This window comes from Nyctibius grandis, chromosome 7, assembly GCF_013368605.1.
Source record: "Nyctibius grandis isolate bNycGra1 chromosome 7, bNycGra1.pri, whole genome shotgun sequence".
NCBI lineage: Eukaryota > Metazoa > Chordata > Aves > Nyctibiiformes > Nyctibiidae > Nyctibius > Nyctibius grandis.
In genome coordinates, this window is record NC_090664.1 from 1,917,309 (window position 1) to 1,944,733 (window position 27,425).

Genomic DNA, 27,425 nt, shown 5'->3' on the forward strand with positions numbered 1-27,425 from the left:
GACCTTTGTCTTCCAAACACTGATTCCTTCTGCCCAAACAACATTCAGATGTATCCCAGATCGCACCCCAGGGCACAGGGAACCAGTAGGACACACTGGCTCAGTGGAAGACCTAACCTGGTGGCGACAGCAGTCCTCTGAGAGGCTTAGGAAGGCGCTCTTCCCACACCCCCAGGCTCAGTTCAGATCGACCAGAGCTGAGCATGGCAAACTGCTTTGGAAGTCAATCTTTCCAATTAAATCTTAAGGACAATTTATTTTAAAATCTTTTTCCTTTTTTCACTTTGTTGCTTCTGTGCTGTTTCTCTTCGTGCTTTCCCAGTGTCTGGGTCTAGCAAAGATCAACATGTTAATACTGCTGATCACATCTGTGTGAGACTCTGATCACAGGCAAGGAACACACCAGCCTGATCCCATCTTTGGCACGCTGCTCCTTCACATCCCGAGTGACACAGCTCAGCAGGTTCTCCAAATAAAAAGCAGGAGCCGTGTTCACAAGGAGAAAGGGGACCAAAAAAAAAAAGATACAGTCCCATCCTTTTCATTTGTAGAAAGAGCTTTGAGCCTGCAAGGTATTATACGGTAAAATAAGACAGAGGGGTGGCAAATGTCTTCTAAAAGCCTTCCAAAAGCCAATGTTGTTGGCATCAGTTGGGATAATGGTCACGGTGCACCAAGCTGTGGTAGGCATGCTGGTCTTGTCAGTTTAGCAGCACATTCTAAGCTGTTCACCATAAATAAGCCAAATTCTTCTCTGGTTTCTAGTCACAGTTAACTGTGTTGTCGCTCGCAATACACTGGGTAATCTGCAAATGTTCAAGGACAGAGAATCTCTACCCAGAGGTGTTTACAATTAATGTATGGAGAGGGGAAAAAAAACCCTAACTGGGGTGTTTCTTAAATGGAGTATTAGCATTGAAGAGTTTGGGGTCATGCTGGGAGGACGCGTGTTTAGGGGGAGGCTTTGGGTGATTTTGCAGAGCAGATGATGAGTGGGGACAAGGTGCAATAGAAATAAACAGGAGGGATGTGAAGACAAAAGTAGAAGGGGAAGTTAGTGAGAAAAACTTTACAGGTGATGGACAGCAAAGGGAGAGGTAGCGAGGGGTTTGCTGGGGGAAGAGACCAGTCAACAGGCAACCGAAATACTACGTCCATGCTGCGTAATATTGCTACATCAGTCCTGTCTGGTGAAGTGCTCTTGGGATATGTGCAAAAGGGGAGCAGTGGCGAGTACTGTGCATGTAGAAGGGTATAACAATATTTACTTGCTGGAGGCAGATGAGTATTGGGGTCAAATCCCCTCTTTCAGGCATGCTTTTGTAAATGCAGAGTATTTCCTTTTTATTTTTTAGGCTTGCTGCAGGGTAATCAAGGATAGATTCTGCCCTGACGTGTTTTTGTTGGTGTATAAATCTTTGTTTCCTGGTGTCCGTAGGGGTAACAGAGACAGCACGGGGAAGGCATCTGGCAGTCGGCAGAGCAGTACGGAGAACGAATTGAAGTGGACAGACCACCAGAGACCATGGAGCAGCACAGACTCAGACAGCTCAAATCGCAATTTGAAGCCAGCCATAACAAAGACAGCCAGTTTTGGTGGGATAACCGTCCTGACAAGAGGAGATAGCTCATCAAGTAACAGAAGTACCGGCAAACTGTCTAAAACAGGTAGCTAGTACTGTATTGGGTTCACAGGACTTCTTGGGTGGGGATAAAGGGCGATACTGGTACTTGTCTGAGTGTGGTATATCACAGAATGGTTTGGGTTGGAAGGGACCTTCAGAGATCATCTAGTCCAACCCCTGTGGTTGGACCATGTGGTGAACTACAGGAACAGTTGTATTCCCTGTGCATAGCAGATGTGTCTGTCCATCTCTGTATACTAGTATCTGGGTACCTGGTGTTGAGGTCTTAGGAATCAAGAAGAAAACCAGGTGCCTGAGGTTTGCAAATTGTAGGTAAGGTGGGCTTTTTTGTGGAATAAGTATGGGCGCATCCTATTTGAAACACTCTCTGCAATTGTAGCCTGAAAAGATGGTAATCCTTTCAGACAAAGCACAGATTTTACCTTTTTATTAATCTTACGCTTTTTGAATCGTGAAGAATTAAATGTCATGTATCCGATGAGAAGTCCAAGAACATTTTGTTGTTGTTAAAATGCAAACCATCTGTATCTTGGAGCACAGCCTTTCCCTTGCTGCTGGCAGATGAGGCAGCGTGCTGTGGTGGAAGCAGCCAGAAGCGCCGGATTCACGGAGGTCCCGCAATCTCTCCATTTTCTTGTTTAGTTCCCATTAAATGAAAGCATGATTTAAGGGGACTGCGAACCTGGTGGGAATTCTGCATTTATTTGCATTAACTTCACTGGTACATTAACATATGAGTGAGTCACAGGGTCTGGATCTAAGTAATTTCAAGCCATGCCATTAAGCTACTCTATTATATTTTTGTGTAAAAGTGCATAATAAATAATGAGCCCATCAGGTGATTCCATCAGTTTGGTTCATTTGATAAATATAGTCCAGGACAAGTGGTAATCAATACTTAGCACTTAGTGCTTTTTCAGCTTGAGAGTGCTTTATGGACGGTACTTAATTTAAACCCAGCGTATCAAACCTGGGATGGTCAGATTTCACTTTTATTCCCAAAATTGTATGGTAGCCTTTGCCCATGATTCAGGATTGTGGGGAATGGAGTTTTCAGAATAAATCGAGAAGACCTTTGACTTGGTAACTACATTCTGGACCTCTGGATCTTGAACGTAGTTTAAAATCTTGTTGTATTTTACAGCTGTAAAGGAACCTCGCTGGTTGGAAAGCTGCTCTTTCAAACCCTGCTGGTCATAAATCTGCTGGGAGCATTTGGAATATCCTGCCTCTTCTTCTTAATGCTTCTATGTTATGTTTCTTTTGAGACCCTAGACAAATATTGGGTTTGTTAATCTTAAGATTCATGGAATCATAGAATATCTCAAGTTGGGACCCATGAGGATCCCTTCCTAAGACAAGATTCTCCTTTGGTTTTACTACATCCTTATGTATGTGAAATCCTGTGGAATTAAGACATTAATTTCACTTTGAAAATTAGTACAGTATAGTTGTTTACCTCTGGCTTGTTCCTGGCATGAGCATATGCAACATAGCAAAACCAGTGTATAGTAGTTTTGCAACTGTGCTCTCCTGTATTTTTTTATTTGTATAAAGGCTGAATAGGCTGTACAGTGGGGCCTGAAGTATGTGGTAGAGCATGTTTTTACCTCCAGATTTCTATGCCTCCAGCAAACTTTTCCATTGCATCAGAATTCAATTTGATATGCATGAATTAGGGAGGAGGCACAGGTTCCTGGTGTACTTTTTTCATATCATTCACCTTCAGCAGAGTGCAGGTAAAAGTGTTTCTCTGCAGCATTGTATTGCAGAGGTGCAGAGCACTTAAAATGGTGTCAGGGAAATCCAGTTTGGAGGGTTGAGACATCTAATTGCAAGTGTTAGTGTTAAAATCAAGCATGTTAAAGGGTGCACTTAGAAAATGTATTAAAGGCAGGATCTCTGAAGCATGCCAATACTTGTAAATGCATCTGCACTCCGTGTGCACCAAACCCAAAGTTGCTTTCAAATGGAAGCTCTTCTAATACATTTTTAAAACATCAGAGATACTAAAATTCCATGTTCTTTGCAGAGCAATTACATATTGTAAGTACTGTGACCTTTTTTAAGCAATTTGAAAGCTAGTTGATGCACAGAAAGGGTAAAAAAAGAAAATATAAAAGGAAGAGGTGAGGAAAAAGAGCAAGGCTGGATCTCAAAACCAACGTACACCTTCAAAGCCAGGACACAAAGTCAAGCTGTCAGTCAGCCTGAGGAAAGTCAGAGGAAATAATATCTGAATCGCTATTTATTGAATGGCATTAAAGGAGAAAAGAATGACTGTTCAAAAAATAATAGGGAAATATGCCTTGATGAAGTGTTCTCCCTTCACCAAAAAATGCTGAGTGCATTCATACAGCTGTCAGAGCCCCCACGTGCTATTTGCATGTGCTGTCTAAGGTACATTAGGTACCAAGCAACACTTCATTGTGCATGTTTTTGGGTTAGATCTTCATTCTGTACTCCAGTCATAGGCAGGGCTGGGCATTCCATAGCTCAGTACACATTTAAAGCTTGATCCTGTTTTTATTTTGGGAGATTTTGTTTGTTTATTCAGTCACAATACAGTGATTGAAGTGGGATTGCAGAGGTGTAGCTACGAACACCAGCATGAAGTCAGCAGTAGGCCAAAGTGTTCTTCATTGGCTAAACGATGGAAAATGTTTGTGACCATTTTAAATGTGAAAAATATTCTACGTATATGACATTGATCCAGAAGCATTGTCCAACATGTTTGTTGAACGTGGAAATACTAAGACTTGAAGGATTTTCACTGATGGCTCACAGCTGTGTTTGAGAGTATATATAGTGATGCAATATTAGCGCTGTAGCCTTTCTGGATCATTTTTAATATTGTTGCCAAAATTAAACGTTCTGCCCTTAACCTTAACTTCTGATAAATCAGTAATTAATGGTACATAGCAGACAAACAGAAACTGAAGCACAGAAAGATGTTAGCCTTCCCTTAGGCAAAGACAGGTCATAGAACGTGCTGTTCTCTGCAGTAGGGTCCAGTATTGTCAATTAGTCTTAGACTTTAATTGCATTTAGCTGCACAGGAATTAGAGCTTAGCAAAGGAATTATGTTACCTCATTCTTGCAAACTTCACAAAAGGGGTTGTTTTGTGATACATGGTTATCTTGCTGGTTCTGATGGTTGTTTTCATGCACCTGTTGGTTGTTTAGGAAGCCCTGTTCCACTGAAAAGCACAGATTGTATATTGCACATAAAATTTTCTGCTCTGGTATTCTGAAGCTTAGTAGATATCTAGAGATGTATTACGTTATAATTCAATATTGAATGGGGAGTTAATAATTGAACAAATTGCAATCCAATTGTATTCCTAGTTGTAGGAACTGTACAAATTGTAGTCCTACTTAGGACATCATACAAAACCTTGGTTAGTTTAGATTTCCAGCAATATAGTGGACTTTCCAGGATTGACTAAGCATGGAGAGTGGTAAGTGAAATAGATGTCCCTGTAGGCATCACAGATGTACCTGTTCAGTCTCTAATACACCCATGAAGAGAGAATCTAGGTTATCAACTACCACGTTATTTTCACCGACACATTACAACAGGTTTTCTATACATTGTTAGGAGGGAAGACAAGACGTGTTTCAAAGAAATGTCCTCTGTGTATCTACATATCTGTTTAAATAATTGTTGGAAGACTTCAGAGGTGCATCTATTGCATCTTTAGCTTCTCTTAATGCATTTTCCATTCAGTGGAACGCACATCTGTTGGAGTGTGTTTCTTTCCCTTCCATTTACGAAGAACTGGCTGCGTTGGGGTATCAGCTGTGTTGACACAGATCTGTAGGGATCCTTAACTTCCTTGGCGGGGCTCCAAGTCATCGGAGCCACAATCTGATCTCTCCTGTTAGATGTTCATTGCTACCCCTCTTGGGAAAAGACGATTATAGTGCAGGCATTTCAATATGTTAACCTTTTTTTATTTTTTTTAATGTAAAGTATCCTGTAAATTATAATTTTGTCACTTAGTTTCGGAACTGTATTTCTGCTTGTTTATGATTTCCTTTAATTGGGCATTAGCCTGATGGACCTTGTGAGTCCAAGAGAAACTGTAGGAATGTTGATGCATGGGGGCAATAAATCATGAGCCAACTGCTTCCAGTCATACTCTTTCTGCCAGCCAACTGGGCTGAAACATAAGTCTTATTTTTAAAAGTGCAGCTTGCAGAGGAATTGTTGTGTTCACATGAGCATGTACCATTATTATAAAAAAAAAAGGAAATACATTGTAACATACAGAAATGCGAGTGACTTATGAAAGTAGCAGATAAATATCCCTAAGCCAAGAAACTTTATCCAAGACAAAAATACTTCCAGAGGTGATCAGCACTGTACTGCTCCTAAAAAATTGACTGTCTGGAGCAAGTAGTGAGGAGATCTTGAGAGTCCAGTCAATAAGAAAGAAAGAATTTACCTCAGACTTGGAAAGTGGAATGAATAGAGATGTTCAAAGTCATCAGATACTGAACGCTGACCCAAAGAAAATAGAGCAAGACGTGTTGCATCACTTACTATCACTCAGGATATTGGAAAACTAATGGGACCTCCATGCTCTCCCTCTGCAAACCCACTAAGCTATTAAGGCTTTGTGGTGATTTTCTGTCTTCTTTTCTTTTACCACTCTTTGAACTGCTGTATCTCTCAGAATACTTTAAAAATATATTAATGGAAAATGATGAGAATATGAAGGTTATTATTATGTCAACTGTGAAGCAGCAAGAAAATTACAGAAGAATCTAGAGGAAGTAGCCATCATTACATACTGAAAAAAAAAGAGGCTGGATTGTGTAATGGGGGCAAAAATCTCATTTAGTCAAAGTTCCTTTCGAAAGTCTTTAGCAAGACATCTTTTAATGTGAATCAGAATAAAGTCAGATAGTTCCTTTTTTTCATATGCTGCAGTACTGAATTCATTATGTGGTGATTTCTTATTCCAAATTTAGCCACCGTGAAAACAGCTAATCGAAGCTACAAAGACAAGATTAATTGGTGTTAATTTCCAAACATTAGTGTTGGAATTTACTTGGCTTAATATGTCTAGACTTAAAATGGTAGGAAATAAGTTGTAGTGATGTAAAAAAATTAAAATATATCATTCTTATACAGGATAAATGGGGGCAAAATTGGTTAAGTAATAATTTCTGGGTTTTTTTTTTTTTAAATATTCAGAAAATTCTGAAATGGTTTTGTGTCGTATTTGTGTTCTTCCAAAATCACCAAACTGATCTTCTGACATAGGAGAGCAGATCTCTGATCTTCTAAGGCAGACGTTTCAAAGCTGTCGTCTTGGCCAATGTGTGGTGACAGCTCCAGAGGTCGTTCCACTGCTTCTGCCTACCGTTTGATGGGTACATCTGAATTTATTGCGGTCCTTTGGCTTTTAACATTCAGAAGCTGGTAAAGATCAGTCCGTGATTCTGCCATAAAAACAGCTGAAAGGGGGAAAAGAAAAAAAAAACAATTGAATGTCAGAGCTGCAATCTTCTTTTACACTAACGGCGTTTCTTCAGAATAGCACAAAATGGGGAGAGAGAGAGAGGTCTGAACTCAGGCTTGGTGCTACTTACAGGCTTCAAAGTAATACTGGGAGGCTTATGAAATCTAATCATTGCTCCTGCATCTCCAAAGTAATACTGGGAGGCTTATGAAATCTAATCATTGCTCCTGCATCTCCAAATAGTTTTCTAACCCATTGAATTCAGTAGGTGATGGAAAAGAGGAGAAAGTAAAGTAAGAACTCAAAAAAGCAACATGATGTGCATGCAGAAGGACCAGAGAAAGGCAGGAAGGGACCTGGTAACTGCTGTAGAAAGAAAATGAAACTCATGCGCTTGCATTTACATTTAGGAGGAAGATGCCAAGTACTGCTTGCAGCTTGATAAGGGTGACCTCCAGGAATATCCCTGCAATTTGTAGAAACAGTGAAATCTGAAATAATCCAATAAATAAAACCACCCCTGCAGGAATAATCTTTCTGAATTCCCAACCTCAGTCTACAAGGAGGGGAAAAATACAGCAACTAATACAACTTAAGTATGTCTATAGAAATTAAAAATTTCTTCTGAAATCTCTATTACTTTCTTGATTAGATGCTGGAGAAGCAGAGTTAGGGTCCTGCTGATGGCAAATAGTGCGCAGTTCATAAAGAGGACTGTCTCTGTAGTAGCAGCCGTACGGATAAGAAGTTTGAAGAAGATGGATAAAAATGTGTTTTACACAGCAAACCACAGTAATATGTGGAAAGACCCTTCTATTTGTTAAGTAACAGGATGCTGCTATGATTTTCTTCAAAGGAAACCTGTTTTGCTTTAATTATGAGGAAATAAATGAATTCCAATATGGATTTGACTGAAAATGAATCCAAGGCTCTAAGCAGTCTAATGCAGGGTCCTCCTGTAGTATCTCAGATATGAAGGTATTAATTTGCCCTCTAAGAAAGAAGTTTGCTGAAACCCAAGTCTCGAGTTCTGTCTTTTCTTTTAGTCTACACCTGCAGGAGGCCACTAAGGAGGTTAGTAATTAACGTAAGATGCACAGACAGTGCACAGAAGTAAAAGAAGTTGCGATTAAAATATACTTTCTTTTTGGAAGGAAGCATCCATACGGACATTTGCTTTCACACCTCCCTTATATTTGCCTTAACATCCTGCTTTTTAAGGAAGCTGTTCGTCTGAGCCTTACACTCTCAGAGATTCTTGTCGTTTTTACGTGAAGCAAATTGAAATCTAATCAAGTAAAATGTCTGAAGTTTGGAAATTATATTTGGTTTTTAAAATAATGCATCTCGACATCCTTCCAGGCACAAACGTGTTTTAGCACACTTGATTTATCTTGATTGATTCATTTTTAATAAGCTAGGTGCTGAAAAATCAAAGTGGCAGATGTCTTAGGTAGCGTCCTAGGTAGCTCTAAGTTAATATGTGTATGGCACAGGTACCTTGTTACTTGACTGACAGCTCAGTTGCTGGTTTAGTTTTTTTTCTTACAGAAAATGTTTGGTGTTTTTTGGTGGTTTTTTTTTTCTTCTTTTTCATTTACAAACCCTGTGTTTAGTTTTTATACCTTGTGAACCAATACTTTGGCATTATAAATACATGCTGAGCGTTTTGTGTTCTGTTTGACAAAGCTATTTGCTGGCTGGGGGGAAGCAGATGTTGCAGGAGGAAAGTGGTCTTTTGAATTGTAGAAGCACCACTGGATACTGAGCTCAGTAGGGAGTGAAGACCCCACTCCTACTAGCTGAGCATGGACTAGTGCTTGCTTTTGCAGTCTGTGAAGGCTGTCCTCGCGTGCGTGCCGTGTCTGATGGGGACTGGGGTCCCTTGTAACGCTCCCGCTGCGGTTGTGTCTCTCCCTTAGGCTCAGAGTCTTCCAGCAGCGCTGGCTCCTCAGGATCCCTGTCACGAATACATCAGCCTCTCCAAAGTGCATCTCTTGTACCCGGGGCGACGGCCAGCCCTTCAGGCAATGTGTCCTACCCTGAGAACGGGATGAGCGGCCAGGTGGCCCCCAGCAACACCAGCTATATCATTCTTCCACTTGAAGCTGCAGGGATACCGCCTGGCAGTATCCTTCTCAACCCGCACACAGGTCAGTATGATGCTCTCCTGCCTGGTACTGCCCTTCAGTGTTTCCAGTGTCATCTGGGGAACTGGCAAATTTCACATTTCTAGAGATACTTTCCTTGAGGCATTTTGTGAGGAAGCAAGCAGCGAATATATGCAGAAATGACATTTGGCAGGTTGTTTTTCCGAATCTGCAGGCAAAGCTGGATTGGCTTTCTGAGGCTGTTGTGGTATAGCCGGTGGGCAGCGATGCACAAGACACTCGTGCAGTCCCAGAGAGGATGAGTCCTGGCACTCCCTGGCTGTGAATCCTCTGACATCCCATTAGCTTCAGTAAGGACAGACGTTCTTCCATATCAAGTGTGCTGAGATACGGTGCAGCTGAACCACGATGCTCAAAGTTTGAGAGCTTGTGCTTAACAGCAGAAGAATTTCAAAAGGCTTAGAAGCTGCATTTGAATTAAGACTTCAGAGTTTATTTTCTTATGTGATTAGCAATTGTATTTAAATCAGAAGTTTTGTGATAAGAGAAAGTCGTAATCTCTTCAGTTCTGCGTCGTGGCCCTGGTAGTCAGCAGCACTGCGGCGCTTGGACGTGGCATTTGCAGTCACCCAAGCATTGTGGATGCTTCAAAAACCACTCAGCTTGAACCTGAGTGCTTGCTGAAAGTTCAAGGCAATTTGTTACCTTCTTGGTCCAGATGAAGTCCAGATAATGTTGCGCTATTACTCCCCACAGTATTGTACTGACAGCATTAAAAAGGTTTTCAGGGAGGTTGAGGCTGTGATGCTTCTTCAGTGATTTGGACTATTTCAGTGACCGTGACTAGCTGTGCTGTCAACCTTAGCTGAGTTATGCTGGGTTTAAAATAACAAAGTGCAATGTATTTTCCATTATACTGGAAGCTAAGAGTTGAACTCCAAAATATTTTTCCCAAAGTCCTTAATAGAGCATTCAGGAGCTTTTTATTTGGGGATTTTTATTTATAACCAGTATTTTATTTATATTACACCCCCGTGTTCCAGTATTTTGGTGCAAATGCATAAAGCTTATTTGCGAGTCCACTGCTAAAAATACTTTTGTAGTCAGAATGCAATCAAGAAAAACTGAAAGTTGCAGCGTTTAAGAAAAACACAGCCTTGACAAACTATTAAACCCAACTTTCCACAGACATTTAGAGGTAGTAGTATCTGCGGCTGATCAATATATATCAGCACGTATAAAATCAGGGAGGAGGAGTTCTTTGTTTAGATTCAAATGTGATAAGTTCTTCCCAGAGAGATGACTTAGAAAAGTACACATTTGTGCGAGTTACTAAAGCCTTTACTATTTATGTGTACTTTTTTCCCAAGCTTTTACATTATTGACATGAGAGCCTAATGCTGTCAGCATAAGTGGGGATTTTAGTCATTTCCTAAAATGCCTCAGGGGAGAGAACAGAATGGGAGGTGGGCACAAGACAAAGCCCATCATTATTAATTTACTTATTTCTGTTGTTCTGGTAGTTGACGGGTCTGTCTGTATTGACCCAGAAATTCCAGTGCTACAGAAGGCGGCATTTTGTGTGCTCTGTGGTCGCCTCCCATACAGAGCTCAGCAGGCCTGGGCAGAAGTCCATCCATGATTCAGGTGATAGGACTGAGAGAAACAAATGAAAGGAATCACTGCTGCTGAGCCCACCAACAGCTGCGAGGTTGTGCTCACTCCTGGCCGTGGCAAGGACCCACGCAGCAGCCCACCACACCTGCAAGCCAGAAGAGCTGTTTAAGAGGAACATCTCCTACATCTGTTCTGTCAATTTGGCAGTTTGCAGCGGTAGCTCATATTTTTCCCTGGTAGCTAGGGAGTCTTTGTCTACGTATAATGTCTACGTGTGCCGTAAGTATAATGCCTTTCAATACCATCACTAGACCAGAGTACCTGGCCTTCCCTCCTAGCGTGCCTCATTGTCTGCAGAGGCGTAATCGAGAGCTCCGTGTGTATGTTTAATATTCAGGGAGCAAGTGGTTTTGTTTACATATAATTTAGTGTTCCTTTCAAACAGCATGTTTTGTTTCTGTAGCTCCCTTGTAAATACATACATAATGAAGAAAATAGAGGGAGCGGATTCTTGTAAAGATGGAAATTCTTGTCTCAGATGTATAGCTTCATGCTGCTACCTGTGCTGGAAGTCAGGCTATGCTGTAGCATCTACCGTGTTTTTAACATGCAGCAAAATACACGCTGCAGATTTGCCACTCTTTGGGCTCGGAATCTTTGCATCTTATTAAGGTAATGTTACAAAAGAAGCTCTGTAGGGAGGAGACTTAGATTGCTAGATGCTGTGATCGGCTATCAAAGTGATGGATGCTGTCAGAAACATAGATGAAGAGAAGACAGGTTAAAGAAAAGGAGAAAGGAGCTTTGTTTCCTGTAATGAATAGATTTTTTTCCCTATGTATCACCGTTCTTTAGCTCTTTCTTCTCGTCTTGCAGAGGGGTTATTTCCAGTCTTTTTCTCTCTTTTGATCATAACGCTGTGTCCTTTAAAGATCTTTGTTTTCTTTCCCACTACATAGTCACTGACTGTGCAAGCCTCTAATGACATCTACAGATGCTTTCAGTGTCTCCCTGCTCTGATTATACCTCTCAGCTCCTTCTCAGGTGTTGGCAGTCCACGCTTTCTTTTCCATATCCGCAGTTTCCTTTGTTTCTTCTCCTTCCCCAGACAGAGAAACTTCTTGCTTGCTTTGGGAAAGGACCAGTTATGTGGCTATCCTGTTTTACTCTCCATTTTACCTGCTTCAACAGTCTGGTTTACCCTTTAAAGGATTCCTCTTGACAAGTTCTCTGACTTAACCCCTTTGACAGTTTAAGAGCATTTACGTTGCATTCTTACTCCTGTAAATGACATCGCAGTTTTTGCCCTTTTGTCAGGGCCACAATTCATAACTTACAAATGTCTTCCCTGTTACCATCTGATCTCTCCATTTCTTATTTCATTTCTTCCTGAAAGGTCTTTTTTTTCTTTTATCTTTAAAAGCATTGCTGGACCTTTTCTCTTTCAGTTCTGTCATCTTTCGCTAAGCCACGGGAAATGCTCTTTACGGCTTCCCTTGATCATCTGGCGCAGGCTTCGGGAAGCTGTTATCCCACTCCCCCAGTCTGACTTCCCCAGTCTCCTGAAGCACTTCTGAAGCCTGAGACTCCCAAATCTAGAGAGTCCATGCCATGGTCACCCAGTGTGTTCACAGCAAGAAGCTGGAAATCAGCTAGTGGACAGAACTGCCCCGTGCTTCTCTTCTGCTCACTCTAATCATGACCTTTGTCACTGGGAGTGTGAGACATGCCCCGTGTAATATGGCAACTTCATCCAGAAAGTCTTCATGCTTTAAAGACAGAAGGCAAGGTTTCTTTATCTGGTGTTCCTCATACATTTCTGACCATGATTAATAAGATGGAGGAACTGAAAGGCTGAGGAGTAGATAGAACAGGTAGAGACACTTGTGAAGCATCAGATAATCATCATTTCACTATTGCTGTCAGTCACCAAATTCTTCCAGATCTCTCTTCTTGTCTCAGATGTTCATACTTTAGTTACCTACTTCAAATGTTATCACTTCATTGCTAAAATCCCTTTTCACGGAAGCATCTGTAATTCTTTTGATTTATGAATCTATGACAGAAGTGAAAAGAGAACTGACGTCCTGGAAAACATTTTTTCCTGCAGAGAAATACCATTTCCTTTTTGTTTGTAAGACAGTGACTTGGGTAAAGGTTTTTTTGTTTGTTTGTTTGTTTTTTTAAACAAACATTGCTTTTGCAAGGTTACGTCCCCCAACTAAAATATCTGAAGCAAAAAGAGTTCAGCAACTTAGTAGAACTTTGGACAGAATTTGTCCTATATATAAGAGATTTTCAAAGACATCTTGTGTGTTTCGTCCTTGATAACTTGCAGTAGTGCTTCTTCAAATTACATTGGTCACAGCTCTCAAAAGTACAGCTCTATGTTATTAGAATGTGTAAATAAATTAGTAACAAGGGTGGGTTTGTTTTTTTTCCTTTCCATACAATCGACAGTGTGTCAGGAGTAGTTGTGTACGTTTGACTGCTATTGCGTGACAATCAAATGTACATGAATATTCTCTGCCTCCAGTGTTTGCCTCAGAGTTCAATTGTAGCATTAATTGATTCATCATTGAATGACTTCAAGTAACCATAGCACCTGCATTATCTTATAGCCATGGTAACCTTCCACCCATTCCTTGCAAAGTCATACTGCCAAAACAAGTAAAAAAAAAAAAAGAAAAAAAAAAAGATGGCTGATGCTGTAATGAGGCATTGAGAGTGACAAGCAGTTCAGCAAAGGCAACATGTTTTGTTTCAGGTCAACCGTTTGTAAATCCTGATGGGACGCCGGCAATATACAATCCTCCCAGTGGCCAGCAGACGATGAGGAGCCAGATGGTGGGACAGTCTCAGCAGCAGCCTTCATCCCAGCAGCCTCAGCAGGTTCAACAGCCACAGCAGCAAATGGCAAGTCACCTTGTCACACAGGTAGGTGTGGTGGCCATTGGAAAAAGAGAAGAAGCTCTCAGGGATACAAAGGATGACCTAAAGGACAGGAGGGAAGGATGCAGCTAGACAAAATATCAGAATATTCTTGTTTTCTTTCGAAACAAATGAGGCCCGTGATCTGTATTTTCAATGTGGGTGAAACAGATGGAGAGGGAAGATTCCTTTTTCAGTGCCATCTAAAGGATGGTTTCATTTGGAAAAGGACTGTTAAGTGAGTTGGTGTATGTCCACATAAATTTATTTTGCAAAAATCACCTGTAAGTGAAAGCTGAAACATTGGTTCTCAGACTAGTGCAGTCAGTAATTCTCTCCAAAGAGCTGGGGGATGTTTCCCTGTCCCTCTCGACAGCAGTGGGGTTGAGTCGAAGAGTCAAGGACAGAGCAGGGCTCTACAAACTCTTCCGTGTCCGGTTATATCAGGCCCGAGCTGTGGGTAGCCCACTCTCCAAGCACCCCTGCCCCAGACCACGGGTCTTCTGCCTGCGCCCCATGTTCTGGCCATGACCCTGCTCTGAGCTAGAAGCTCTGGAGCTACAGCAGGAGAGGGGGGAGAGCAGCGTGGTTTGGGCACAGTGCCACGGTATGTCGGCTCTCTGGCCCTTGGGCTGGCCGTGGCGTGCGGCCAGCTGTGGCTGAGCATGGGCAGCAGGGTTTGGGTCTGGTTCAAACTTAATTTTGTGGATTGCGTGCCTGTTCTCCCAGAGCAGAGCAGGCGGAGGAAACTACTCAAGCGTGAATCCTACATCCTGCTTACTCGCAGAGCAGCCAAGATCTACTGTGGTTCTTGTGCAGTTTTATAATTTGGCACAGTTTCATCCTAGGATACCCCGAAATACAATGCTTAAATTCAGTGAAGTTGCTTTGATTTTACTGGGACTTATGTGTTTGTGGCTCTCATTTCTTGGTTTGGTCTTAGCAGTTTTAGAAGACAGAGGTAGTACCAAACCCTGTGTAAGACTCAAGTTAAATGAGAGATTAAAACGAAAGGAATAGTAAAGCTCTTCCAAGATAATAGTGTTGTAGAAAAGTGTTCTTTCACTTAGGTAAACATCTGCTCCAAGCTGACAGGCCTGCCTCTGTTGTTAATTCACAGCCTGTTCTTTGTCAATTTTTTTAGCTATTGTGTTCTGCCAAAGTAGCTGTAAAATCATTATTCCTTTGCCTGTGACACACTCAGAGTTAAATCAGTCATTATCAGCAAAATTCATATATACGCTTACACTGTGCTGCTCTTCCTTTTTATCTCTGTAAATTAAATGTAGAATCATAATTTGGCTTTGCCTCACATCAGTAACAGGAAGGTGTAGCTGTGGCTTTATTTAATCTAACAGCCATTACATACATGAAAATAGGCAGAAAAATCTGTAATAAAGAACCGTTTGGCATAAAGCTGAAATAAAGACTAAAATCACAGTACCTGACCCCTTGTATTTGGGCTGGCAATGAGTCACCTGCATTTTCAGGGCTGTGTTTGTGATCTTTGTTCTCAGTGACGGAGTTTGTTGTTGACGTTGTTATCTGTCTCTCTAAGTAGGCTGTATTTATTGTCTTCTCCTGTGTTTATTTTGCAGCCTGTTCAGGCAATGCAGCCATCTTCTCAGTCAGTCCAATATCCAGCAGTCTCTTATCCTCCCCAGCATCTCCTGCCGGTCTCTCCAACGCAGCAGTTTTCTGTGGTACTAAAGATTTTCTTTTTTTTTTTTTTTCCTCCTCCTTTCCTCGAAGTTGGGTGTGTGAGCATGAGTATACCCGAGAGCCTCTGGGGAGTGGTGTCCCATGTGAGAGCCCCATTTAAATCCCCCTTTGCCTTAACACTTTGGGTACTGACAAGCATTTTGTAAGAGCGTTCCCACTGATTCTGGTTATCTAACCTGAAGGATGGTGTTAGGAGCAGGGCTCTCTACCTGGTTAGTAGACCCTCCAGAAAAATGTTTTTTTTTTTTGTGCCTGTGATAGGAGCTTGTGTTTTCCCACTTTATGTCAAGGGAGCTTAAATTGCTAACTTGGGCACTTGAGATTTGGGTTATCCCCCCTTTATGTCCACAAAGACTGGAGAAGAGACCTCGAGAAATCATTATTTTTTATTGTATATTATTTTATCAGTATACTAGATCCACTGCCTGGATTTACTCCCTGATGATACCAGAGTAGCAGTGAAACAGCTGCAGAAGGTGTGGCACGCTATGCATCATGACAAAGCACCGATGGACATGTATAATAAAAATAAATAGAGTGCTCTTCTGGAGTCTGAATCTGGCTTGGTGCTTACAGGGCTAAGATTGCACTGTTGTAAGATGAAGCTGACATTTTAAGAGGCACTACAAGATTTTTTTCTGTTATTTTTCTCTCTTGCTCTGGTAATCTTGTTTATGACTGTTTTGGCTTTTTTTTTTCCCAAGGTAGAGATGCCACGTAGTTACAGTTAAGACATGGAAACAAAGCTGAATGGATCATTGCAGCTAAAATAATGTTATTAATTCCTGGTAGATGAGCGGTACCATTTAAAGGACAATAAAAAATGTTCCATGCTGAACAGAAGTTGCATATCTCAGTGCTAATTCATAGGATCATAGAATGGTTTGGGTTGGAAGGAATCTTAAAGATCATCTGGTTCCAACCCCCTGCCATGTCTTGCAGGCATCTCAGGTTGTTCTAGCAATGGTCATAGGAATGCTGATATTTTTAGTGGCTAATTTAATAGTGAAACTTCACCTGAATTAATGTCTTCAATGTACATTACGTTATACACACAATATATAAATTATAGGGTTTTGAAGCTCTTTGTTGTGCAAATCCAGAGACATTACAGGCTCTACAAGTTTCTTGTAGAATCTGTTGGTAGTCATTTGCCATCCAGGTAACAAATATCGTAGCTTTTTAAAGAAACAACTTCAGACAGACAACTTATGTGCCAGAACATGGATGTAGGATGATGGTAAGGTTAACAGCATTACTTTCTTACACAACCCGAAGATCTGCCAGGAGTGTTTAAAATGTTGGCCCATGGTATCTGCTGTCAGAGTGGAAGGGTGAGTCTCTGTGCAGTCTCTCGCAGTGCTTTCCAGAAACATTTTTTTTTTTTTTCCTATTTTGAAGTTTCCTGCCAATAAATATATTGTGCAGGATGGTTTTGGAGAATGAACACCACGGGGATGCGAACAAAATCAGAGACTCGTTTTAAAAACTAGCATGGATGTTCTAAGTGAAAAGCATTTTTATAGTGCTTATTCCTTATCCATGAGGAGGTGTAAGAAAGGGACCATAATCTGCATATTAGCACACGATGGAGTTTTATGCTGGATTTATTGCTGTATAGAGTACGTTGTAATGTTGAGTATTTAAAAGTCTTATGATATGGGCACAAGTGAAGATTCATAGAACCACATATGTAAACCTTCGACCTTCACAGAATGAACTTGAGAGCATCGATTAGGATGGATCTTTGTGCAAGACTGAACAGATACTGTCTAGAATCCTTGTGTCATTGCTAGCCCATAATGAGACTTAGGTCCATTGACTTTATTTGGTACGTTCATCCTACTATAGATTTATTTTTTTTTCCCCCTCCAGTCAAATAAAGTACTTGTTTCTTTCCAACACTGAATAAAAAGCCTTGAACTAGCAACTGAAGGCTTAGCTTTTTTCCACCTTCTCTATGTTTACAACCTTGGATTTTCTAAACAGTCTAAAAAGGAAAAGGTCTGCACCTGAATCCTACTGAATTCCTCTTGGGATCATTTTGAAACACAGGTGAAATTAACAGCATGTGTTTGGTTGAGGAATTCTGTGTTTGGGAGAAGAGATATTCATAACATTATTTTCATGCCTTTATATTTAAAATGTCTTCTTTTGAACATTGTAAAGTTCACTTGTCGTTTTGGAATAAAAGCTGGGGTGGAGCAGGCTAAAAGCCAAAATAATTGGCTTTTGTGCCAAGCGATGCCATTCACCTTGCAGTCTGGAAGTCTCTGTCAAAGCATTTATAGTGATTTTTCATTTTATTCGCCTCCATTTTTGTAGATACCCATGCAAAGTTTGGTGCATATTTGAGCCGAGTGATTCCTATCCCCCTCATGCTCTGTTTGAACCTATTTGGTTTTGCTAATTTGTGTGTCTACTGCAGCCATCATGTCCACGTTATTTTCTGCTGCCTTTTGCCCTGCAGCGAGATGACATGACAACACAGTTTAACCAGATGAGCTTGAGTCGTCAATCATCAGGAGACAACCCTGAATCGCCTTCTGGTCCTGTCTACCCGTCGCCTCTCTTGCAGCAGCCTGCCCAGCAGACAGGCTACATTATGGCTTCCCCAAGTCAGCAGCTTCCCCCAGGAGGCTTTACAGGTTCAGGGCCACCAGTATCCCAGCAAGTGCTGCAGCCGCCGCCGCCCCAGGGCTTTGTGCAACAACCACCGCCACCTGCTCAGGTAGGCACGACCTTCACTACTGGTTTGGCATGGTGCTCGTCGTAACATGAGAAAGAGAATATAAAAAAATTATCCAGATTCTAGATTATTTTTTTTTCCCCCCTGGTAAAAGCTTAGCAGATTTTTAAGCAGCAGGAAACTTGCAAAGCCTCTATCGTTTCCTGAGTTTCAGCAATTCCTTCCCTATCCTCAAACCTTTTTCTGAGCAGATGTTCATACTCCAGAACACATCTGCACATGAATATGAAGGAGGAGGGTGAGTAAATATCCATAGTCCTTTTTTCCTGTATATATACCAAAAGAGCTACATGCACATCAGCCCAGGTAGTCATTAATCATATTTAATTGACTTGAACATGTGAGATGTCACAGATCAGTAATTTTAACTGTCTTCCTGAAGACTGATTATGTTTTACTGTTCACTACCAAACATCTCTACTTGTCTCCTGGGTACCTTTACAGAATATTGGAAGTGATTACTGTCAAGAAGTAAAATGCACAGATGACTTTCTGGCCCATTTTCAAGGCATACACTTTAAAAAGCCAAATTTCTTTATCCAATTATAGATAACTTCATTTAAACTCTACTTTAAACTGGTAATAATAGTATTTATCCTGTTTTCATTCTATCCTTTGGAAGAAAGTATATAAAAAATAAAGTAAAAAAACTTCACCATTTCTTTTAATGTAAAAGTAGTGTAAAACTGACTGGGTTTTTTGTTTGCAACTTCTTACTGAAAATCTCCAATTGTTTGTTAATGGGATTCTGTATTGCCACAGTAATGAAGGATTTAAACTGTTACGATGTTCTAAGTGGGCTAGAGATCTAGTTAATTAGATCACTAATTAACAATAAAAGAAACCTGAAGACTACTGGATGCTCACATCCCATAGAGGACTGTGACATCCATAGTTTCTGTACTTATCAGCCATTTTTTTTCTGAGGAAGAGAAGGCCTGCAAAAAATAATTTTTGAGGAGCTGAAGATCAATATGATGTGATTTTTTTAATTGAAAATATTGTTAGAAAAAGATTTCACTGTTTGCCAAATGTAGCATTTAAAAAAAAAAAATTTGGGGGAGGAAAAACCGACCTGAAGAGCAGAATCCCCTGATGAACCCGTCTCCCCATCTAGACTGTGTCTCCTGAGCAAGTAAGTAGAGGCTGTCAGGGCTTCTCTCCTCATGTACAACCCCCCGGTGCTTTCGGTGTTTTCAAGGATCATTTAATCAAACCTCATGACACTTGTAGTGAACCAGATAAACACGAGCACCTCCATTTTATCAGCTGTCACCGCAGCAGGCCAGGCGATGCGTTTCCCAGCCGTGCTGGCCGGGCTTTGCTGCAGGAGCTGAGGGGGCTGCGGCATCAGGCTGCCTGCCACAGCGGGGCCCCATGCCGCCTCCTCTCCCCCCTTGGGTGAGAGCAGGTTTGCAGCCCACCCTGGGGGCTAGATGCCCCCTCATTTGACTTTGCAGTCAAAAAAAAACCTCCCACGGTTTGCCCGCAGCTCCTGCGGGCCTGTGGCTGAGCCTTCATCACCCTTGGATCTCACCCTTGCGTGTGCAGCGGGGTGCAGGGTTTTCGCTCAGTCTGGCGTAGCATTATTTTTGTGAAGCTGTTTTCCCTCGTTACTACTTGCTCTGGTGCTACCCGAAAGGCAGATGAACTACTTCAGGGGACAAGTGATGACGAGGTGCCTTTTCATTCGTAGGCTGCTGTGGGACCAGTGCTGTACTGGTGTGTCTAATGGCCACTGTGTCTGTGTCCCTACCGCAAATATGGTACTTAGGGGCGCTTTCCTCCTACATTGTAACAAAGTGGAAAGTTACCCAGAGCAGAAAAATACCTTCTGGGTTTGTAGCAAGTTCAATTATTTCACTAGGGAATGGTTTGTCCTCGGGTGTGTAGAAAGGTGAGAAATTCAACGCTGTCAGCTGCGTGTGCTGCACCGTGCACACCATTCGTCTCCAGCTTGTCGCTATTCCAAAAAAATCCTTGTCAGATACCTGTGTGGAAGAGGGCACGGGGAGGGCGTCAGTCCCTGCTGCCCATGTCCCTGTGCCAGGAAAGCACAGTGGCCTTGGTCTGCTGGCAGGGAGAGGGGGCAGCAGCTCTCTGCGTCCGCTTGCGCAGATGGGAACTTCTGATGGATGTTTCATGTTTTAATTAATTCTTTTCAGCTCTAGAATGTGGCACGGTGGTTTGGATACCACTTGTAGCATGTGTGTGGCAAATAGGGGATCCCTCTTATAAAAAAAGATGAGCGAAGCCTTGGGAAATAGGAATTTCTCTGCCCTAACAGCTCACCTTTCTGTGCGGGGCAGCTAGACCCTGACTCCCTGTCCTGCCCGTGGCAAAACTTCACTGTGGCAGTGGTTATTGGCAATCTTAATCACATGTTACTCTTTTGGGCTTAGATGCATTAGTAAGGCTGCTCTCAGATGCCAAAGCAGGTGGTCTGAGGCAAGCTTAAAAAAAAAAAAAGAGCAATAAAGATGGTAATGCATGCAAAACATTGCATGATGCGTTAATGCAATCAGTGTAAAAGCACTTTATATCTTAAATGTTTCTATTGAATTTATACCAGTAAAAAAGAGTGTTGACTCTAACGGCTAATTAGTTCCTGTAAATGCATTGCTGATAAGGTTCTAGTAGCTTGGCTGTGGTGCCCTGTGTGCTGTTGGAAAATAGCAGTGAAATCTTGGATGGAGGTCCTGGGACTACAATCGTTTCCTTTGGGAGCTGAAAGGAGGAGAAAGAAATGCTCTCAAAGCCTACAGACCCAATGGTACTGCATTAAAATTATTAGCTTTTGTATTAAAGTTCAATTAAACGTGGCTCTGCAGCTGCTCTCCAAGATCTCTCTCCCAGGCTGTATCAAAGCAGAAGCAGACTGAGTTTGAAATGACGTGCCGAAGAAGTGGTGAGAGGAGCCCATACGTTTATGTTGCTGCTTCTTTCATCACAGCTATTCCCCAACTTGACAACAGTCATGATTTAATAACCTGAAAATAATGATCTTTGTTCAGACAATTGTAAAAAAACCAAACAAACAACAAAACAACCATTAGTCTGGCTTTGCTGAAAGGAACTTTTAGTTACAAATGCCTGTTTGCTTTCTGTATCACAAATAGCAAACATATATCTTTACTTTCTCTATTTTCTCCTATTTTCAATTTTCTTCTCTTTCCAATGGTTCTTCTGTAGCATTCATGGGCCCAGGAACTTCAACAAGGGTCCACATTCGGTTTTTGCAGCAGTGTCTCAATGGTGCTTGTCACTGCTCTGCTTCTACAAATGAAGAAATGGGAAAACTGCAAGTATTATGCCAATGGGAAAGGATGTGCTCCCTTAAAAGTTATTTTCACCTCTGACTCATTCTTCCTGGAAGGTATACTGGAAAATTATGTCCAAAAATGAGATGGCATGAATTCTTGGGAGAGGCTTGGAGAAGTAATACACACGTTGAGTGATTTTTCAACTGAATTAATTTTGTGTCATCATAAATTTTAGCTGTCTCTTTGTCGAAGCCCCCTCCTAGAGAGTCCATAGCTACCCTAAGACAAAATCTTTATTCATAGCATGTCTCCTCTAGCAAGCTTGTTAAGAAGAAGGCTGGGGTGTCACTGCAAGTGAGTGCATCTTTCCTTGATGATCTCAGAAAATTATATTGGAGGACATCCTACAGTTGTACACAAGCCATTATTTTTTGTTACTGTTATTGGGGGGTGAGAAAAATCCTTGAAGAATGACTGATCCCAGTCAGTTAGATATTGGGAAGCAGTGGTACCTCCATGTGTCCATACATCACTGTGGTTTCTGTTGTCTTCACTCCCACTTATGCAACTGTAGCTGCCATTAGCAATAGTGCCAGCATCACTAATCATCTGGATGAAGGTGTTAATCCAAACCTAACTGGGTATCAGCAATGTTAAGAGAAGGTAGAATACCTGTCTGATGGCAGAATCAAGCTGTAGGTCAATGGGGAGATAGTTTAGGAAAGTAAAATCAGCCTGAAAGATGTGTGGAATCCTATTCCTACCATGAGGAAATAACATACCGGTGAGTTTAAAGGATGCTGCTAGAGAGCAGTCTGAGGGAGACCTTTTTTTTTTTTTTTTTTTAGGATAACCATATAGCTGTGTTGGCATGCTTGTTAGTGCAGTGGAAACTTCCTAGTTCTGTAAATGAAATATGTTATACAAGCAAAAGGTCCAAGGTTAGGTTGTGCATCCACATGAGAAAGCAATTAAAGTATAACTTGGCATGGCAGTAGGCTCCTGCAGAAACGTAATGTATTTTGTTGAAGAGCACATAAGCAAAGGTGTTAGTAACACTGATGTAATGAGAAACTAAAAAATTCAAGAGGGTCAGAGCAGATGATGTAAGTGATACTTGTTATCTCTGATCCCTCTAATTCCACTGTTCACTAAAGTAATATCAGAAAGGACAAATAATATGTTTCAACTACTGACGCAGAGATGTGCTCAAGAGAGGTGAAAATGGATCCTTCCAAACCCCTCAACCACGAAAGACCTAGTTTATCCATGTCTATATTTTACACCAAGCCCTTCTTTTAATGTCTGATCTCAAAAAAACCCACAAAAACCCAAAACAACACAATGAAAAAAACAAAACAAAACAACAAAAAAAACCCCACCAAAACCCAAACCTCTTCTTTGCAAGTCACGTATGTGTGATTACTGGCAAATTCATCCATTAATCCTTTTAAGTGAAATGATTTTTTTTTTTTTACCCAATACTCCTAACATTTTTCAGGCTTATGGATTACACACTGATAAGCTTCTAAATGGGGTATACAACAAATGTATTCCAATGAATTGAGAAAATGAGAGAAAGGGAGAAAAACCTTTGACTATGAGGTGTTATCTATGTGGTAAAAATAAATACGTGTTTCCAAATTACTCTGAATACTTCAGTGTATGTATATGTTTTTATGCTGTGTGTTCAACTATAAACCTCACTTCAAACCCCGTATTCTTTAGGCTATGTTTTAAAGTTAATACCTACAGAATCTTTCCAGAAGAGATAATTCACATTGTTCTCATATGCTCGTGTATTTTCAAATATCTAGGGGCTTGTCTGCACAAGGAACATTAGGAAGTTGAGGATAAATCAACTAAATTTAAATCCTTTAAGTGAGATTAAGCTGCTGCCAGGAGAAGTGAGAGTATTTCCACAGGGATTTAATATTCTTTAATTTGTAGAATACAGTAATAGAAAATAAAGACCATTTGAGAGGATGTCTATTCTCCTACTCCAAGGCAGGATCAACTGTTTGCATTGACTTTACTTGGACTAAGTTTCCTCTCTTCTTTCAAGTCTCCTATTGTAGAGTCTTGCTGAGAGCAATCAGGTTTCCACAAGATGAGTTTATCACACTAAACTTGCCTGATCCACGATTTACACTGCTATGATGTTTAAAGAATGATTTTGCACCTTAAATGTCTGGGTCAACTTTCCTATGCCTTGTGGCTTTTCTTTGCAGAGAAACCAATTCATTATGGTTTTGTCCAGTTTATAAAGGCATTTTGCTTTTGTTACTTCAGTCTCTAATGAAACAAATGACTCGAGGGCAGGCTGTAGCCATTAGGTGTCACTTGGTATTGTCTGGAGGGAGGATAGCTGACAACATTTTCCAGTCGAAATGTTCTTGTTTTTCTGGTATTTGTTTGAATATGGCTGATATTATCGGGGTGGGGGGAAGATTTCCATTGATTGACGAGAAAATGAATAGACCTTGAAGAATGTCTGGTTATTCAGCCTCTTGATTGACAGGTGATACTGACTGTCAGGCAGTCCGGGAGTTTCATTTCACCAACACCACCAAGTCCAGCTTTGTGGCTCCTGATACTTTTCCCACCACAGTTACCCATTCAGTAGTCTTCTGCTTGCCCAACTAGCCATCCATACCCTCTCCTTGCCTAGTCTTTTTAATCTGTGCCTGTTCTTTCTCATCTGACATCATCTCTAGGAAGATTTCTGCTCTCTCTTATGATGTCCTAGCAGTATACAAAAGGATGCCATTACCTTTACTCTCCTAATATTTTGTGGGTGATCAAGTTGAATGAGCTGCTCCAGGAACATTTCCTCCATCCAAATAAAAGTGGTGAAAATAGTTCTTATTTTTGTATGGAAAAAAACCCAAAGCATTTAGTATGACTCTGTGCATCTAGCAGAGTAGAATAAATGCTACACACAAAGGGAAAAAAAAAATGTATGATTTATAAAGAAATGCTGTTTTATAAAGAAATGCTGACGAATGTGGCAGAAGTCACATGAGAAGAACATTCTCCCAAGCTTGTGTCCCTCTGCAGTTTGTTGATACCATACACTGCCAAACTCTGTCAGGTACCTACAGCAACTGAAAATGAAAAATTTTGAGAGCTTTGAACTTGCCAAGGGTCAGTTGAAAACTGTTTAGCTCAAATGTCTCAGTAACGGTGGTATAGCCTGTATAGGAAAAATCTTTAGCTCCAGTCACCCTCAAACTTCCCTGTTCACCGACACGATAAGGTGATGTAGTACACGTTGCTCTATAATGACAATAATAATAGAAAAAAGAAGCCCACCTGGCAGAACTTGCTGACTCACCGCTGACCCTGAGCTCCTGCAAGAAAGCGACTGTGATTGTTTTTTGAACTGTAATTGTATTCGCACCAAGTGCGAGAGAGGCGTTACGGGGAACCATTCATGTAAGAAGGATGTAGCTGTTAAACAAAAGCGGACATTTAATAATAATTTCTTACAAGTGTTAAGGGCGCACACACTCCATCTTTCCCTCTGTCTTACTTCTGTATATTTTTACTCCAGGCCATTCTCTACTTTGGACTGACCGTTTTCTCCAGAGTGCACTTAGAGGTTCAACGTGCTGTCTATATGTATTGTGTTGATACAGAAGGTGTTGTGTGCCTCCATTTTTCTGCAGCATTTGATATTTTATTGTGATTTCTTTGGTATAATCATGTAGCTTTTATGCATCCTGTATGTTTTTGTCTCTTTCAATTCAAATTCTTTTTCTTCTCTTTCTTAAAGTATCTCAGAAGAAATTTGGGCACTGACAGCCCTTTTCCTAGCACAGCTGAAAGCAAGCAGCAGTTCTTGAAGAGTCACAATGCAAACCTCTCCTTGATTACTGTTACCACGAATATGCTTGTCTTGAACTCTTGCTCCCCTTCCAGTTTCATTTTATTTAGTGAATCTTTGAGCTTTAGAGTCCGTAGTTAGCTGCTGTTCTCTTTCTTTGCAGATGCCAGTGTATTATTACCCATCTGGTCAGTACCCTACCTCAGCAACTCAGCAGTACAGACCCATTGCCTCAGTTCAGTACAATGCACAGCGGAGTCAACAGATCCCACAGACTGCACAGCAAGCAGGTATTTACATCTGTTACTCATTTCTTCAGCTGCTCGTAGTGCCATTGCTGGTGAAGCCTGTGTGTTTTAATTTTGAATTTGAACAGCGGGGAGAAAGATGGGCACTCTTCTGTTTGAAAATGTGGTGAAAATTACAAATTGGGAAACCCTTTGCTTGGAGATACTGAGCAATGGGAAGAGGAAAGGTTGCGTTTTCCACCACTGCTGTCCTGCACACAGTGCCGTGTCCTCGGTGTCCATGCTCCATGTGACAGAGCACAGAGAGAGCCGGGAGAGAACGGGTCTGAGCAGTTATATTGCACGCTCAAGGCAACTGTTGTAGCTTGTCCTTCATCATACAAACTCCCCAAACGTTTGTAAGACTCTACAAGGTGGGCAGCTTTGCAGTGATGCAGGAGGGGCTGGTTGTGCTCCACCACCTTCTGCGCTCCCTAAGCCCAAGGAGTGGTGAGGTGGTCCGTGTGGTTGATGCCTGTTGGGATCAGCTCCCTGCAGCGACGTGCGGCTGGAAGGGGGGCCGTTACACTGTAAGAGAGTGAGTAGCAGGTCTCACAGTGAACCGGTCTCTTTTCCTGCTGTGTCATGCCACTCCTGATGACACCAGAGTAAGAGGGACGTAGGCAGAGTTGGGCCTGGTGCGTGTTGGGGGAGGGCATGGGTTGTGCTCATGGAAGAATCCTCGCATTTCAAGGGAATAAACAGTTCTGATTTTGGAGATATTTTTTTTAAGTTGTTGATTGTTTCTTTAGTGCACACCTCCCCTCATAGGGTGTCTCAGACAGTAACTCCAAGGTGTGTGGGGGATGTTGTTTCCTGGTAGGGCTTGCAATTACAGAAGTGCCAGGGAGGACCAAGCATTCATCTTTCTGTCTGGGTGTGGCAGAAACCCTTCTGCATGGCAAAGTAGGTTCCCTGCACAGGCATTGATATGAAAGTATTTTAAGATGCAAGTCAAGAGCCCAGAGATGAGATGTGAACAAGACTTATGGGGTCATACAGCCTGTCAACCTGTCTCTGTAATGCAACTGCTGGCAATTTTGTTCACGCTCTCTCCGGCGCTCAGGGAGACAAAGACACAGCAAACACCGCTATAACTGAGCAATTGATTACCTTTTGTTTTTTTAAGCTGTTCTGTGTTCTAATAAAATGAGTGTTTTGTTCAGTGTCGCAGTGACTGACTGTGTCTGCTTTCATAACTTTGTATTTATACATTCCTGAGAGAGAGAGGAGTGCGATATTGCACAAAGGTCATCTGTCTCTTCTGACTTCTCCTGCCTGACAGTCTGGTACCATATTTATTGTCCCTATATAGTAGGTCTTTGAACGTAAGTGCAAATCAACTTAGATGACATTATCTGGGTCTACTGTGTTGTTATAAAACCATATTTATCAGTTTAATGCTACATCTATAGCATAGTGGAGATTACGGTAAATGAAGTGCACAGGAGATGGTCTGAAGCACGTGAGTGATGTTCTGGAGAAGATCCAGCTATTTGATCTCGAGGAAATGCTAGTTTTAAAAATATATTGCAGCACAGGAGCTGTTATATTTGAGTGCAGACTCAAACATTGCAGAGATGCAAATGCTAATTTTGTTTCTGTGTTTACTGCATCATTTTCCTTACATGTTTGGAAAACATGAGCTTCTGTAAACTCTGTGTCAGTCTTTTCCTGCAATTCGCTCTTTCAGCTGCCTGCTCAGTTGGAAATGTTATTCTTATCTCTTGTTTAAAAATGAAAACATTGTGACTACGGTTTAGACTCCCTGCTGTGGCAATGATTTTAAGCATTTA

At 41.4% G+C, this 27,425-nt stretch overlaps 1 protein-coding gene across 10 annotated transcripts in view; it reads left to right on the forward strand.

Moving 5' to 3' along the window:
* ARPP21 (cAMP regulated phosphoprotein 21) overlaps window positions 1-27,425 on the forward strand; it is a 191,655-nt gene that overhangs the window by 129,948 nt on the left and 34,282 nt on the right. For 7 of the 10 annotated variants that reach the window (XM_068405651.1, XM_068405641.1, XM_068405645.1 and 4 more), the window contains 6 exons: window positions 1,439-1,671; window positions 9,043-9,273; window positions 13,616-13,785; window positions 15,378-15,482; window positions 17,972-18,232; window positions 25,506-25,632. In XM_068405651.1, the coding sequence (XP_068261752.1) occupies window positions 1,439-1,671; window positions 9,043-9,273; window positions 13,616-13,785; window positions 15,378-15,482; window positions 17,972-18,232; window positions 25,506-25,632 (1,127 nt within the window). The remainder of the gene's footprint in view (window positions 1-1,438; window positions 1,672-9,042; window positions 9,274-13,615; window positions 13,786-15,377; window positions 15,483-17,971; window positions 18,233-25,505; window positions 25,633-27,425) is intronic. The other 3 variants (XM_068405647.1, XM_068405650.1, XM_068405648.1) reach the window with 2 other exon arrangements.